The sequence below is a fragment of the Gambusia affinis genome, linkage group LG01 (genome assembly GCF_019740435.1).
Source record: "Gambusia affinis linkage group LG01, SWU_Gaff_1.0, whole genome shotgun sequence".
Classification (NCBI taxonomy): Eukaryota; Metazoa; Chordata; class Actinopteri; order Cyprinodontiformes; family Poeciliidae; genus Gambusia; species Gambusia affinis.
The window spans coordinates 19,751,315-19,765,060 of NC_057868.1; the positions used below are offsets into that span (position 1 = coordinate 19,751,315).

The following is a 13,746-nucleotide window of genomic DNA, read 5'->3' on the forward strand; positions in this document are numbered from 1 at the left end:
AATTTTCAACGCTTTACTGCTGCACAACCAACGCACATGAACACAACATCCTCCACACTTATTAAATCCCAGATGAAGACAAGCGAAAACTAATTCAGCTACGAATGTTACCCTGAAACAAATAAGAGTTAGGTTTTTACTAAATTATCTGAGCTGTAAAACCTGCAACAGGTTGGAAAATACAGAAAGGGGAATCTCTGACTATGTTTATTAGGCCATATGTTTTGAATTATTATCTTGTTAAAAATCATGAGCAGAGGGCACCACAACAAATCTACATCTATTTTTGTTTCAAAGTATCTTTGGAACCATGCGTATATATAAAACTGAATAATGAACCTTTAATAAAAAACATGTTTTTCGTTTTTGCTTTTTTTTTTCCATGTTGTGACAGTAAAATATGAGACAGATAATCCATAAAAGATGGAGCTCTTCCAGAAATACATCGCTAGGTCAAAAACAACCAATTAGAGCAAGGAGGAGGGTCTTTGTGATGCAAATCATGGTTGTGTACATGCTGCTCAGACCTTCTCCCTTGCTCTCTGCTGCACTACAGCTGGTTCACCACACGGGAGTCTGTCGTGAATGCTAATGCAGTTAGCATGGCCTCGATGTCAGCAGATGGATGCTAAATGGTTTCCCATTGTTTGTTTGTTGAATTTGTACAGATAGCAGTAACATATGGAGGAAGCGGAACAAATCAATCTTTTCACCGATTATCTGTCTCCTACTGTTATGATGCAGTGACAGGTTTAACAAATATGTGAAAGCCATGTTGTTTATAAAAGTTACATACAGAAGCTTTAAACCATGTTCCAAGGAGGACTGGGAGAAAAACAGGCCCACAGAACTACAGATCCTCCACTGTACTTTCCCAAACATTCATCCTTTTTGATCTCCATCTTATGTGTGAAAGGTGCTGTTAGGGTTGGCATATATGGACTTAAAGTTTTATCACAATAATTTGTGGTACTGTTATGGTCACAATAGATGTGATAATAACTATTCTTTGCTTCTTTCTTAGGGAAATGTATAACTCTGACCACATGACAGCACATATTTTAAACTGTGTTGACATCTATACATACTTTCATAAAGAAAAAAAAAACTATGTTTAAAATAGAAAAACTAACAATCCTGACAATACTGACAGTTTTGAGAAGTTTCAAATATTAACTGGAATTTATTGTGATAACAATAAATCAAAATTCTTATCATTTTAAGAAATTTATTGCAATAAATGATAAAAAAGGAGGTAATCTGAATAAAGGCTACATGAACCAAACATGCGCTTACCCTGGGGTTGACTGGCAGTCCCAGAGTGATGGTGGGCAGAGTGGATGGATTCTGGATGGTGAAGTTAGACAAGGTCCCATCTCTGAGCAGCAACTTCTGAGCCTGGCAACACCAAACAGGTACTGCTAAAGTAACCAACATGAACTCAACATTTCTTTTAAACGTGATTAATATTTACTTTATTTTTTATATGTTCACAAGCCGGACAGTTTGTCCTGACAATATCTCCAGAGTTGTTCAGTAGTTAGTATTCAGTAGTCTGAGGACTGGCAGTCCAGACTGATGAAAACCTTTGTCTCTGGTTTAACCGACCCGACACCCGACACGGCAGTCAAACAGCGAGGCAGGTGTAACAGAGGCCGACTTTCCATGATTAAATGAATTATGCGCAACCAGCTGACAAACAAGCTCTTGTGTCGCTGCTTTAAACATGTCATTACTCAAAGTCCTGACAAAGTTAATGTTTGCAGAGCAGCTTCTCACCTCAATCAAAGCATGTTTACTTTTTTTTCTTGCTTTGACACTTAATAATGAGCCTGTGTGAAGATTCTAGATCAGAGATGTTCAACTTTTTGTAACATTGACCAAAATCCTCAACAAGACAGTAATTGCGGACCAAAAAACCCCAACATTTTTAAAAAAATTTTTTCACAAAGTACTCAATTTTATTAAACAGTAAACCTACCATAAAATAAATTAACAAACAAATAAAAACTATTTTTTTATAGGAAAGGAATTTGTAAAGCTTTCTATATCCAAAACTTCATATTTTCCTTATTTATGAAAACAAATGCTTTTAATAAAATGTCTTATATGACATTTTTGTGATATACAACATCACAACTTTTGACCCACTAAAACTATTAGTGGGTCATAGTTTTATCCTAATTTTAAAAAAAGTCTTCATCTGCATTAACCCATCAACCCTAATGGCTCCCAACCGCTGTTCCACAAAAGCTCATTAATTCATCTTCATATTTTAGTTTTTCTTCTTCTTCTATCAGCAACTTACAATATTGGCATTTCTTTGAATCACTTTCCTATCAAATCTGTCAAAACCTTAAAGACACAGCAGCTTGGTGTAAATAATTGGGAATGTTGGATATTTTTAATGAATTTGTTTGCTAACCTCATGCAGAGGCCCGCCTGCAGGGGGCAGCAGTCCATTCTCATTGGGCAGACTGTCATTAGGAGAACTACAGCCAGAGACTGGAGTGCTGCTACTACTGGGGGAAGAGTCTGGTGAAACACACACACACACACACACGCACACACACACACACACACACACACACACACAGCAGCTGAGTAGGAGATCTGGTCATCAGTTATAAGATAAACAAATCTTCATCAAACTTGCAGATTAGAGCAGTAATGTGTGAGGTTTACCTAGCACGTCCGACGTTCGGTGCTTGATGGTAGGCGGGGCGCTTTCCTTGCGGGTGAGCGGACTCTTTCGTGTTTTCAGGTGGTTCTTCAGCTTGTGCTTCACCTTCAGGTTGGGCTCTGATGCTGACAAATTAAAAATATGCAAGTCATTAAAGCTGTGTGTAGTATGTAACTTTTACAAAAATATGCTTTTAGCATATTTCTTAAAACTGCCTCCATGTCGTGACAGCACGGTATCATACAGATAATCTGTCAAAAAATATCAAGGTTCTCTACCTCCCTGTGCTACTATTGCTCTCTGGAGAAATGCTGGTCCATAACAACGAGAGTCAGGACGAGGATCTTAGCGCTGTCAATCAATCTCGTTAACACACTGCTAAATGTGCTAAAGGAAATGACTGACAACCATTTATCCACTGCCATCTGTACCTGAGCTCTATTTTTTTCAGTGAGAATTTTAATCTGCTCTGAAATAGCAAAGAAAGTTTTACTTTCAAATCTATTTTGTTAAAATCACACCACTTTCTCTAGAGGTTAGAAATGTATAATTAAGTAATTGATTAATCTGACTTTATGGTGTTGAGTCAAATTGCTGCTAAACTCTTAATCTCTGTATTTTTTTTTTAATTGAAATTTAACTATTTCACTTCGTAATCTCATACATCCTCTGCAGAAATTTTTCACTGGTTATTTAGGACATGGGACATGTAGCTGGTGTGTTACCTGCTCTGCGCAGTGGCGTCCCCTCCAGGCCGTCAGATGGATGTTGTGGTGGAGATGAGACCAGAGGCTGGACGGGAACGTTGGGGTCTGGACCAAGCTTTCTGGAAGAACACAGCACAGAAACATGCACACAATTACTAAAGCAATTAATGACATCACATTCAGGTAATAAATACTTAAAAGAAGACAAATTTTGAAAAAATATATTATGTACAGTATATATTCATAATATGTGTATATAGTTGAACAACCAGCTGGTGTTTTATGTCAGTTTTTGCTGTCGTCATCTTGCTGACCGTTGTAATTTACCAACAGCCGATGGCCAGGGGAACAAATGAATTTCACTTAAGGCTCTTGAATAGATTCATAAACACAAAAAACGTAGGATATTATATCTGAATTTTCAGTATGTTTTAGTTTTAGAAGTCTATGATTTAGTTCTAGTTAGTTCTAGTTTTTTCCAATTTTATTTATTTCAGTTAACAAAAAATATTTTCTCAATTTCAGTGCTTGTTATTTTAGTTAACTATAATAACCTTTGTCTCGACCAGTTATTTCTATAATTTTATTAATGTGCTAACCTGGAACTGAAAGCCTGTAGTTTTCTTTTTATACCGACTCTATGTTAGAACTATTTCAGGATTTAAGAGTTTTGTTTCGTGTCATAGATAAGTGCATGAGAACAAATGCAGCACAATAAATAGGTGGAGAATGTTTCGTCACCTGTAGGGTACAGGATGTGCATTCAAGGCGTTTGAGTTTGTTCTTTCAAGCGCCGCCTGTTTCTGCTTCTTGAGAATCACCTCCTGGAGTTTCTGTTTCACCGCCGAACTCGCCACAGCGCCTGCAGATCGACAACAGCAACCAGTTACACACACACATGTACACGCAAAACAACACACAGATGGAAGAATTACAGCATAAAGTAAGCGGTCCAGTCCACATGACTCATGTTAGTGTTTTACGTTGGGATATAATTAGTCACATCAAGAAAAAGTCTTAAAAAAAACCCAACGGTTTCGGCCAACAAAAGCACACTTTTCATACGTGTGTTTGAGAGTCAGACTTTTCTGTGGGTGTGTTGGCTGTCATTTGGGTGTGTTTTCGATGTGAAAGCAAATGTGTACACACACAGGTGACAGCAGGTGCTAGGAGCAATCAAGTCAATATTGACCCAGTGACTTTATGCGCCCAGACCCAACTCTATATTTAACTCCCCTCGTGTAGCTCCACTTGTCAGGTTATATTTAGTCGTTGTTTCAAAGCAAACACCTCTGAGAAGTGAAGTGACGCAGTTCCGTCACTATTCAAAGCCACAGATTTCTTGTGGGGACTTTCCTCTACGGCCACGATTAGCACTCTAAGAAATGCTTATTTTTAAAGATCAGATGAAGAACGGCAGTTTGAAACCTTAATTTAAACTTGCAGAAACATGTCATTAAAGTAAAGGGTTTCGAGAGAGAGTGTGTGTGTGCAGACTCACTCTGCTGGCTTCTGTCTTTGTGCATTAGCTGTTGCAGTTCCTGATGTTTCTCATGGTGCTCCTGCTCCCGTCTCCTCTGCTCCATGTTAAACTGACATGTTAGACAAGAATGATAGGACGAAAAATAAAGTTGGGTTATTACCTTGAGAAAGTTCGTCTATCTATGCTTTTCAGAGTTACAACACATTTTTTTAAATTTCAAAATTTCATATTTTCCTTTTTTTCCCCAAAGTCAAGTGGATGGATGGATGGATGGATGGATGAACATTCTGAAGAATATAACATCCTGAACAAATATTTTTCCTTTCTGTTTTTCTGTTTTAAACTCACGCTGCCCCTGATTGGTCAGGAACTCTTGGCATTGCAGTGATCTTTACCCTGATTTGCTGATGCAGCTGCTGCTGCTGGGAGAAGGAGCTGCGGCCTTGTGGGGAGAAGGGTGTGAGGAGCAGTGGCTGGTGCAGCGGGGTCCCCCGCTCTCCCACCCGGAGGTCCATGGGAAGGAACGCGGCGCAGGACGCTGACAGAGCGCAGGAAAAACCTGGAAAAGACCGACAACAGAAAGAGCATGGAGGGCGTCAATAATTCTCCTCACTAACAACATCCAATACATAGAACAAGGCTCTGATAAAAAGAAGCTTTATAGACATCAGAGAAGTAGTAATAGAAAGCAGTTATTTATGTAATATTTAGGTAAAATTGGAACTCTTGGATTTAATAATGTTACAATGTAAAGTAAGAAAACAAGAGGAATCTACCATTTGTTCTGCTTCGAGACCAGGCTAACTCGCATTAGCATTCCAAACCAATAATGATGAATTCTCCACATTTTATCCATTTGAACGTTCAAATAAAATTGTGTGCCAATGATTTTTTCAGATACAAATGATCAGAAGTTGATGCTTGAGACTATTGCAGTGTGTTACATGTGTGGCAGCCATGTTGGATTTGAACTTTGATGAACTCTGATGTGGATGGATTCAGGTTCCAAAACAGCTTTTTCCCACTGCTGAACTCTTAACTGGACTGCACTCAAAAACTGATCTCCACTTCATACCTTGCACATGTACATAGCTAAATAACTTCTATTTTATTGTCATTCCTGCACTTTATATTTTTATATTTATATTTTATAGTGTATTTATTTTATTCTGGAGTAACCTCATAATATTAGAACCTCAATACATTGTGTAAGTGTCACTAAAATAATTTATTTCTTGAAAAATTTTATGTTTATTTCTAAAAATTAGAATAACGTATTCTAAGTTGTTTGGTTCATGTTTTAAGATTTGTGTTAAATGATTGTATTTTATTTCGACTCGAATTATTTTGTTGGAAGTTATCGCGAGATTTGTGTACATGCGAACATAGAAGAAGCAGAAACCTGGAACCTAGCTACACGCAGCAGTCTCCGTTAGCAGTCAAGGTATTTTATAGTTATGTTTGTAATGTTTTGTGAATTTATTGGTTATGGTGTTTTTACGGTGTTTTAATTACTTAATATTTTGGTTTAGAGTGAACAAAGAGTTAATCGGTTAAAGACCATCAGTAACCTTTGTCAGAACACATGTCATCTGTCTGTCTGTAAATGTATTTATGTCTAAAATTTTGTCTTTTATTTCTGTAGTTTTCACGATTTAATAAAGAGCCGTCAAAAGGAAATCCAGTGTTACTTTGGAGTTACACATTGTTCCTGTCAGATGCAGTAATACAAAAAGTCTTGACAGATTTCAATAAAAATGTGTTGCACAAATGATAATAAAGTCAGTCTAAAGTCTGAAGTCTCTAAAGTAAATTTCCCTCTACTCTAACTCTAGTTTTTATTATATATAAACTTAATGTTCTGCACTCTAAGACTTGGAAAGAGTAACAGTAGACTTCCTCTTAATATCCACTGAAAACGTTTTTTGTAAAGTTTACTGACACCAGCTGTTACGGCTCCTTAGCGCTACAGCAATACAGAATTAAAGTGCAAAATTACATTCACTGCAAAAACACAGAATTTGAAGTATTTTTGTCTAGTTTCTAGTGTAACCATCTTACACTTAAAATCAGACAAAACCAAACTAGAAGGAACTTTTTGGCAAGACATGGGAGCTTGTTTTAAATCAATCGTTTTATAATATTGATAAAAAAAAATAGTTCCACAAGAAGATTATTTCACTTATGATTTTGAATAAAATAATTTGCCAGTGGAGCTACAATTTTTATCAATATTAAAGACGTATTGACTTAAAACAAGCTCACTGCAGCAGTTGGACTTATAAGCTAGTCTTTATTTCAATAAAAGTAAGATATTTTACTAGAAACTAAACAAAACACTATTCGTTTTATGTTTTTTACAATGTAATAGCAGTTATTTATGGTGCAACACTCAACAGTGACTTCCATGCCCTTTGCATGAAAAGTTGGGGCTATTGTAAAGTTTACTGACACCAGCTGTTACGGCTCCTTAGCGCTACAGCAATACAGAATTAAAGTGCAAAATTACATTCACTGCAAAAACACAGAATTTGATTTTGTCCATGTTCCACAAGAAGATTATTTCACTTATGATTTTGAATAAAATAATTTGCCAGTGGAGCTACAATTTTTATCAATATTAAAGACGTATTGACTTAAAACAAGCTCCTAGATCTAGTTGGACTTATAAGCTAGTTTTCTTTTATTTCAAGTGTGCTAAGATATTTACACTAGAAACTAAACAAAAACACTTACGTTTTTATGTTTTTGCAATGTAATAAGCTTAGTTTGGCTGCTGCACTCTGCACATTTCCATGCCCTTTGCATGCAGTTGGGGCTATTTGCATAGCATGGCTGAGTCACTGGGAAATATCGCCTCAACCGGCGCTAAATGCAGGATCAAGGAAGGGAAGAGCTTGGGAAAAGGCAGAGAGGGAGATGAGGGAAGGCAGTTTCTGTCCATGACACACAGAGATCTTCCCTATGCACAGAAAAAAAAAAGTGACTCAGATCAGGAGCAGCTGCAACAAACCGTCGCATAAGCTGCACCAGGAGCGAACAAGAATAAACACAAAAGCGACGCTAAACAAATTGACTTGACTTAATTAACTCAATTAACTCTTTCCTCCATCCACTCACTATTTCACACTACTTCCATCACTTTTACATTCACCTGAGTGACACTTCCTTGCGAGCAAACCTTTGTAAACATTCCAAAAACCCACACGCCTCTCATAAACAGATGCATCTGCACACGTTCTCATGAGGTGCACAAACACTGAAACAGGCTGGAGCAGACACTGATTGCTCAAACCTGCCTGATGGTGAAACCACACTTTCAAGCACACGCACGCGCACACCCTGATGATGATCAAAATTAACTTCATCTCGCTGCTTCTGGAGAAGTAAATGTCACTCAGAACGAGGTCTGGTCTGCCGCCAGCAGGCGCAGCGGAAACACAGTGAAATGAAAGCGAATGTCTCAAAATTTCTGTTTTGGTTGATCTCTTGGATGCAGAGTGTGTGTGAATGATTGTGTGCAGGTCAGTGCCACTCCATATTAGGAAGTCCAAACACAGCCCGGATGCAGACGCCGGCTGGAATGACAGAGGTCTCATGGCAAGAGACGAACATTCACACCATCGCAGAGCGCTGGGAGCATTTGCTTTTCTCCAGTGACATCCAGGAATAATAAAGTTATTATTCTCAGGGAATAATAACTTATTATGTTTTCTCTCTTACACATTTTCCCTCAGAGAGAGAATATGCTTATAAAAGGAAATGAAGAATGAAACAGTGAGTTTGTCTCTGTTTCTTGCTCTCCTGTCCTGAAATTCGGGGAAACTGCAGAAGCACACAGTGATGTCACCACAGACTCTGAATCTGATAACTAAAAGTGTTTCTAATTAGTTTAGTTTTGTCAATTGACTTAAAAATGCAATCAGATTAATCACACTAGCATTATGAGTAATCAGTATGAACTAACTTTGTAAGCTTGAGCCACAAGCCAAGCCCAACCTTCCGCTGCACTCCAACCAACTAATAAACAAACAATTATCTGGTTTTTATGTTTTTGTAGCAGAAAGCAGGTGATGCAGTTTCCCAGCAATTAAGGGAAACTTGCAAACAACTTAGCAAACTTGTTCAGGGGATAATTGACAGATAAGATACATTTTATTTTCTAGTACTTAGATGCCTCGCCCCTTTCTGATGCCACTGTGGCATCAGAATATGGGCTAAATTGGCAAATACCCATCCAGATGTGCTACATTGCAACAAGTTGAAAAATGTTAAACTTCTGTTTATGTCTGCTATCACGGAAAAACTTTCACGCTACTGTGAACTAGAAAACCCTCTGTGGGAGAGAGGCTCTTAGTCAAAACAGGTCGTTCAATTAATTATGTAATAAAGTTATTAATTCATTATGTAATAAACAGGTGTTCACAATTTCAGATCAACTGTATGTGTTAATGCATTAATGTTGACAGACCTAAATTAGATATGAAATCAAATGTAACTAAATGATGGAGGTTTTTCATTTGAAAACCTCGTTTCTCATTTCCCACAAACTGAATGCATCTCAACTGAACCCAAATGTTTCTTTTAAACTTTTCAATAGCTGGATTTGGATTAGCTCAAACTTTCTGAAATGACGGGACTGAGGAAAATCTTTCTGACCGTTTGGATGATTAATGACTTGACCCATGATGACCTGTGGTCCTGCAGACAGACTAAAGGTTTTGTATGAAAATACAGTTTAAGTTCCCATGTTTACAACGTGACCCTTTGCTCACAGACTGGCTGTAAACTCCTGAATCCACATGACCTCTCTCTGTAGTCTTTCTCCAAGCAACTCCATGTTCATATTGCAGAAGAATATCATGTTTCTGCTCAGAATCCCAACTTCACTGTTTTCTCTTGTGTGGAGTTTACTCGATTTGCATGTAGGGATGACAAAATTAAGTGTTTCATATCAGTTGATATCAATAATTATTAATAATTATTGATTATATTTGCTGCTGCCCTACGACAGACGGGCTACCTGTCTAGGGTGAACCCCGCCTCTCGCCCGAAACTCTGAACAAGAAAAAAGTCACATATCTGACTTTAAAGACACAGATGGGACACTTAAACTTATCAGATTTTTGATCTGGATGATTTTCTTTTGCTGAAAGAAATTATTTTACTTCAGTCAATTAAACTATATCATTTGAGTTATGTTTTTCTTTAATTGTACATTATTTTACAGCTTTAAAACATCCATGGCGCTGGATGAATTGGGGGGGAATGTGGACCTGACAGTCAGCGTCACAGTCGCTCCCGGTAATCTCACTGTTATTTTATTTCTATTGTCAGAAGAACAAACAGAGGATTAGGTGAGCGCAAACAGAACATAATGTAACATAAGGCTCTGAACTCCAAAGCTCTAGTTGAATCTACAGAGACACACACACAAAAAGAAGCAACAAAAGCTATAACAACTGTGTGAGTGTGACAATGTGTGATATTATGGAAATCACCATGGCAGCAGTGAAGACACCATTTGCCTGGTAGAGCAGAACCGTTGGGAATGTGCTGATTTGTTGGGAAGATTAGGCGAGTGTTTTCCAGACGGGCCAAATGAAACACAGGTGTGTTTGTCTGAGATAGTCGCTCCCACAGAGTTGTAAAGGTAATGCCTCTCCTTTGATTCCTCCCAGCTGTTCCTACTTTATTTTTAGCGAGTGCACAGTTTAATCGGGACTGGTTTTACAGGTTGGGTCAGAGCATGCAATAGTGACTCTCTGTCTCATCAGATTTTTTTGTTCTCAGAGAGAGGGAAGGTGTTGTCGTATGATGCAGACGACAGATGACATGTGCTTTTCCAAGTTTTGTTGTAAAAATCCCATTTGCCAGTTTGCCACATGCCGTGTAGGAAACAAAGAGCCATGCAGAGCTCTGAGGCCCCGTCCACAGGGAAACCATTCCTTTATAAAACTGGATCTTTTTAACCTTCTATGTGCTAAACAAATTGACTTAACTTAATTAACTTTAAGAAACAGGTGAAGTCCTGACCTGAATCCAAATATGAAATATGTTTCACGATGTGAAAAATGATGCTCAGATTCTCTGCGTGTCTTTAGGAAAACTTTTAAAGCATAGTGCACAGTAACAAGAAGTGCATAAGAAAGAAGAGAAAATACAGATTTTTAGTTTCAGTTAACATATCATGCTCAAAATGGGGTAGGAAGAAGTGAGAACTTATAAACTCCTACCCTAAACGAGTCCTACTGTCATTAAAAAATCAAAATCAAAGTGGCAGTCAGAAGTAACAGTTACTAATATTTACCTATACATTTTCCCATTTTATGCTGGTTTATCTTTCTAAACCCTTACACCAAGTTGTTATCTTCAATACACACCTTATTGCTTTCTGTCCCCATGTGTGTATCTATTGAAAATGACCTCTTTGTACTTTCTTTTGAATTGTGTTAAACTATTGCTTTGTTTTAAATCTTCATGTAACTTATTCCATAACTTTACACCTTTAATTGAAATACAGAAGCTTTTTATTGTTGTTCTAAAATTGCGGATCTTGAAGTTTGAGTGACCCCTTAAGTTATACCCCCCTTCTCTTTCAGAAAACGTGCTCTGTATGTGCTCAGGTAACAACTTTTTAGATACCTTGAACATAAATTGAGCCATTTTAAATTCTAAACAAATTTGAGAATTCTGGATATTATGAAGAGCGGGTTTGTATGCTCATAATAACGACATTATGGATGATTCTAATGGCTCGTTTCTGAGAGCTCTTGTAATTAACTCCCCACACTTCACAGCAATATGATAGATATGGTAAAATCAGAGAGTTATATAGAATATGAAGTGATTTAGCATTCAATACATGTCTAGCTCTAGCCAATATGGATATACTTCTACTGAGTTTACTCTGTAAATGTTGAATATGAGGTTTCCAACTGATTTTGTCATCTATTATTAAACCGAGGAACTTATTAGCAAAAACCCTTTCTAGAGTTACGTCCTCTATTTGAGCCATAATGTGAAAAATTATGCTCAGATTCTCTGTGTGTCTTTAGAAAAACTTTTATAAAGCACTTTCTTTCAACTTCACAACTACACTAATTCCTAGTGAAATACATTAATGTTGTATTTTTATCAGAGCACAATGCCACATGGCAGAACACAGGCAGCAAAACTTAAGATTGTGCAAAACAGAGTAAGAAAAAAAATACAAACTGCTCAGCCTAAAGCAAAGGGAGAGGGCAGGAAAAAGACAAGAAAAGCAAGTTGCTCAGCAATCTTTGGCTACCTGCATGTTAGTGAATCGCTCTTGTGCTGACAGAGATGACACTCAGGACAGTGCAACCAGGTTTAGAAAACAAAGTTACGATGCACAGAGCTGACAGCGCCTCTTGTTTTTTCACATGTCCAAATATAGCCGCAATATGGCCGCCTGTTCTCACTGTACCGACAGGAGCGCCTGTGGCTCAATCACTCATCCCCAACAGCTACTTTCAGTAAATGACTATCTCATTACTTTTGGAGTGTTTGAGTCAGCATGCAAAAAATAAAAAAATGAATGCAAATGAGGCCCATTTAAGGTGGAAAACGGAAGAGATAAAAAGGTATGAGTGGTAACTTTATAAAATCAAATCTTTGGGTCAAATTTTACAAGATGAACACTGAGTGCTCAGTAAAGCATGGTAGTGGCAGGTTATGCTCTGGGGTTACTTTTCTTTTGATGTAACTGAGGATAAAGCATATATCTAAATGAACAAAACAATGACATCATGAGAGGAAAATGAGCCAGAACTAAATCTGAATAATGAAACTGAATTGATGGTTGCTTTAAAAAAAGGGTGTGAACACTTAGGTAACAGGCTTTTGAAGATATTTTTTCCTTCTAACATATTTGTTTGTTTTTCAGTTGGATTGGACAGGATGAATGTTTTAAAAGGCTTGAAATGACTTATCATGGTGTGTTTTTTATATCAAAACAATCTGGTATTATACTAGGGGTGTGTGTACGTTTCAGACCAACTCTGTGTGATACTTGTTGCTTGTTCTCTGGTACCAACCAGAGCTGAAGGTTGTCTCACTCTAACTTAGGAAGGGTGAGGACACAGCTGATGTCAATGCCAAATGTTAAAATAAAATAAGACACTAATGAAGCACAAAGAAGTCCATTAGCATAACATGAAACCTATTTTAAGTAAAAGCACATTTATAGCAACACTAGAAAATCTCTCACTGCAGCCTGAGGCTGAACAGAAATAACTGCCACTAAGCATCTCAACAGCGCAGCTCGTCAAATTCTTACTATTGTCCATTTCCTCATTTAGCAAAGTCAAATTTTAACTTTATGCTGAAAGTGCAATTTAACTTCTGCAGATAATGCAACACGTGTCACGACAGAAGTATAGAAAAAAGAAAGCCAACTGAAAATGATTCAAGCTTTTATTTGCTTTTCCTGTTAGTGGCATGTTGTCCCTTGGGCATTATTCTGAAAAAAAAAAACCCATGTATTATGCGTTTAAAAAATAATTATAATGTATTGAATAAGATAAAAAAAAAAGTAAAACATATTATTTAGATCCTCTGACCCCTACATATTGCACATTTATGTCAGAAGGGAAGAAGTCCCAACTGCTTCTGCAGCGTAGGGTGAAGTGGCACGCTTAAAAACTCAGAGGTACATGCCCAAAATGGACACAAACCAGCCAACCAACCAGCCGTCCGTCTGTCTGTCTGTCTGTCCATCCATCCATCATCTATAGTGCTTGTTCTTGCCTCTCTCTCATTGGGCGGATGATCTGAGCACACCCTGGACATATCATAAATCCTTCCTTACATTTCTAGTCATATAAAGCTGCTCTGCATCGACTTCTAGT

General features: G+C 37.6%; 1 protein-coding gene across 6 annotated transcripts in view; it reads right to left on the reverse strand.

Annotated features, from left to right (window-relative positions):
* hdac7a (histone deacetylase 7a) overlaps window positions 1-13,746 on the reverse strand; it is a 75,419-nt gene that overhangs the window by 21,049 nt on the left and 40,624 nt on the right. For all 6 annotated transcript variants that reach the window (XM_044116363.1, XM_044116344.1, XM_044116392.1 and 3 more), the window contains 7 exons: window positions 5,269-5,432; window positions 4,892-4,982; window positions 4,132-4,252; window positions 3,409-3,509; window positions 2,686-2,808; window positions 2,426-2,535; window positions 1,297-1,398 (listed from right to left, as the gene is read on the reverse strand). In XM_044116363.1, coding sequence (XP_043972298.1) covers window positions 1,297-1,398; window positions 2,426-2,535; window positions 2,686-2,808; window positions 3,409-3,509; window positions 4,132-4,252; window positions 4,892-4,982; window positions 5,269-5,388 — 768 coding nt within the window. In that variant the 5' untranslated portion in view covers window positions 5,389-5,432. The remainder of the gene's footprint in view (window positions 1-1,296; window positions 1,399-2,425; window positions 2,536-2,685; window positions 2,809-3,408; window positions 3,510-4,131; window positions 4,253-4,891; window positions 4,983-5,268; window positions 5,433-13,746) is intronic.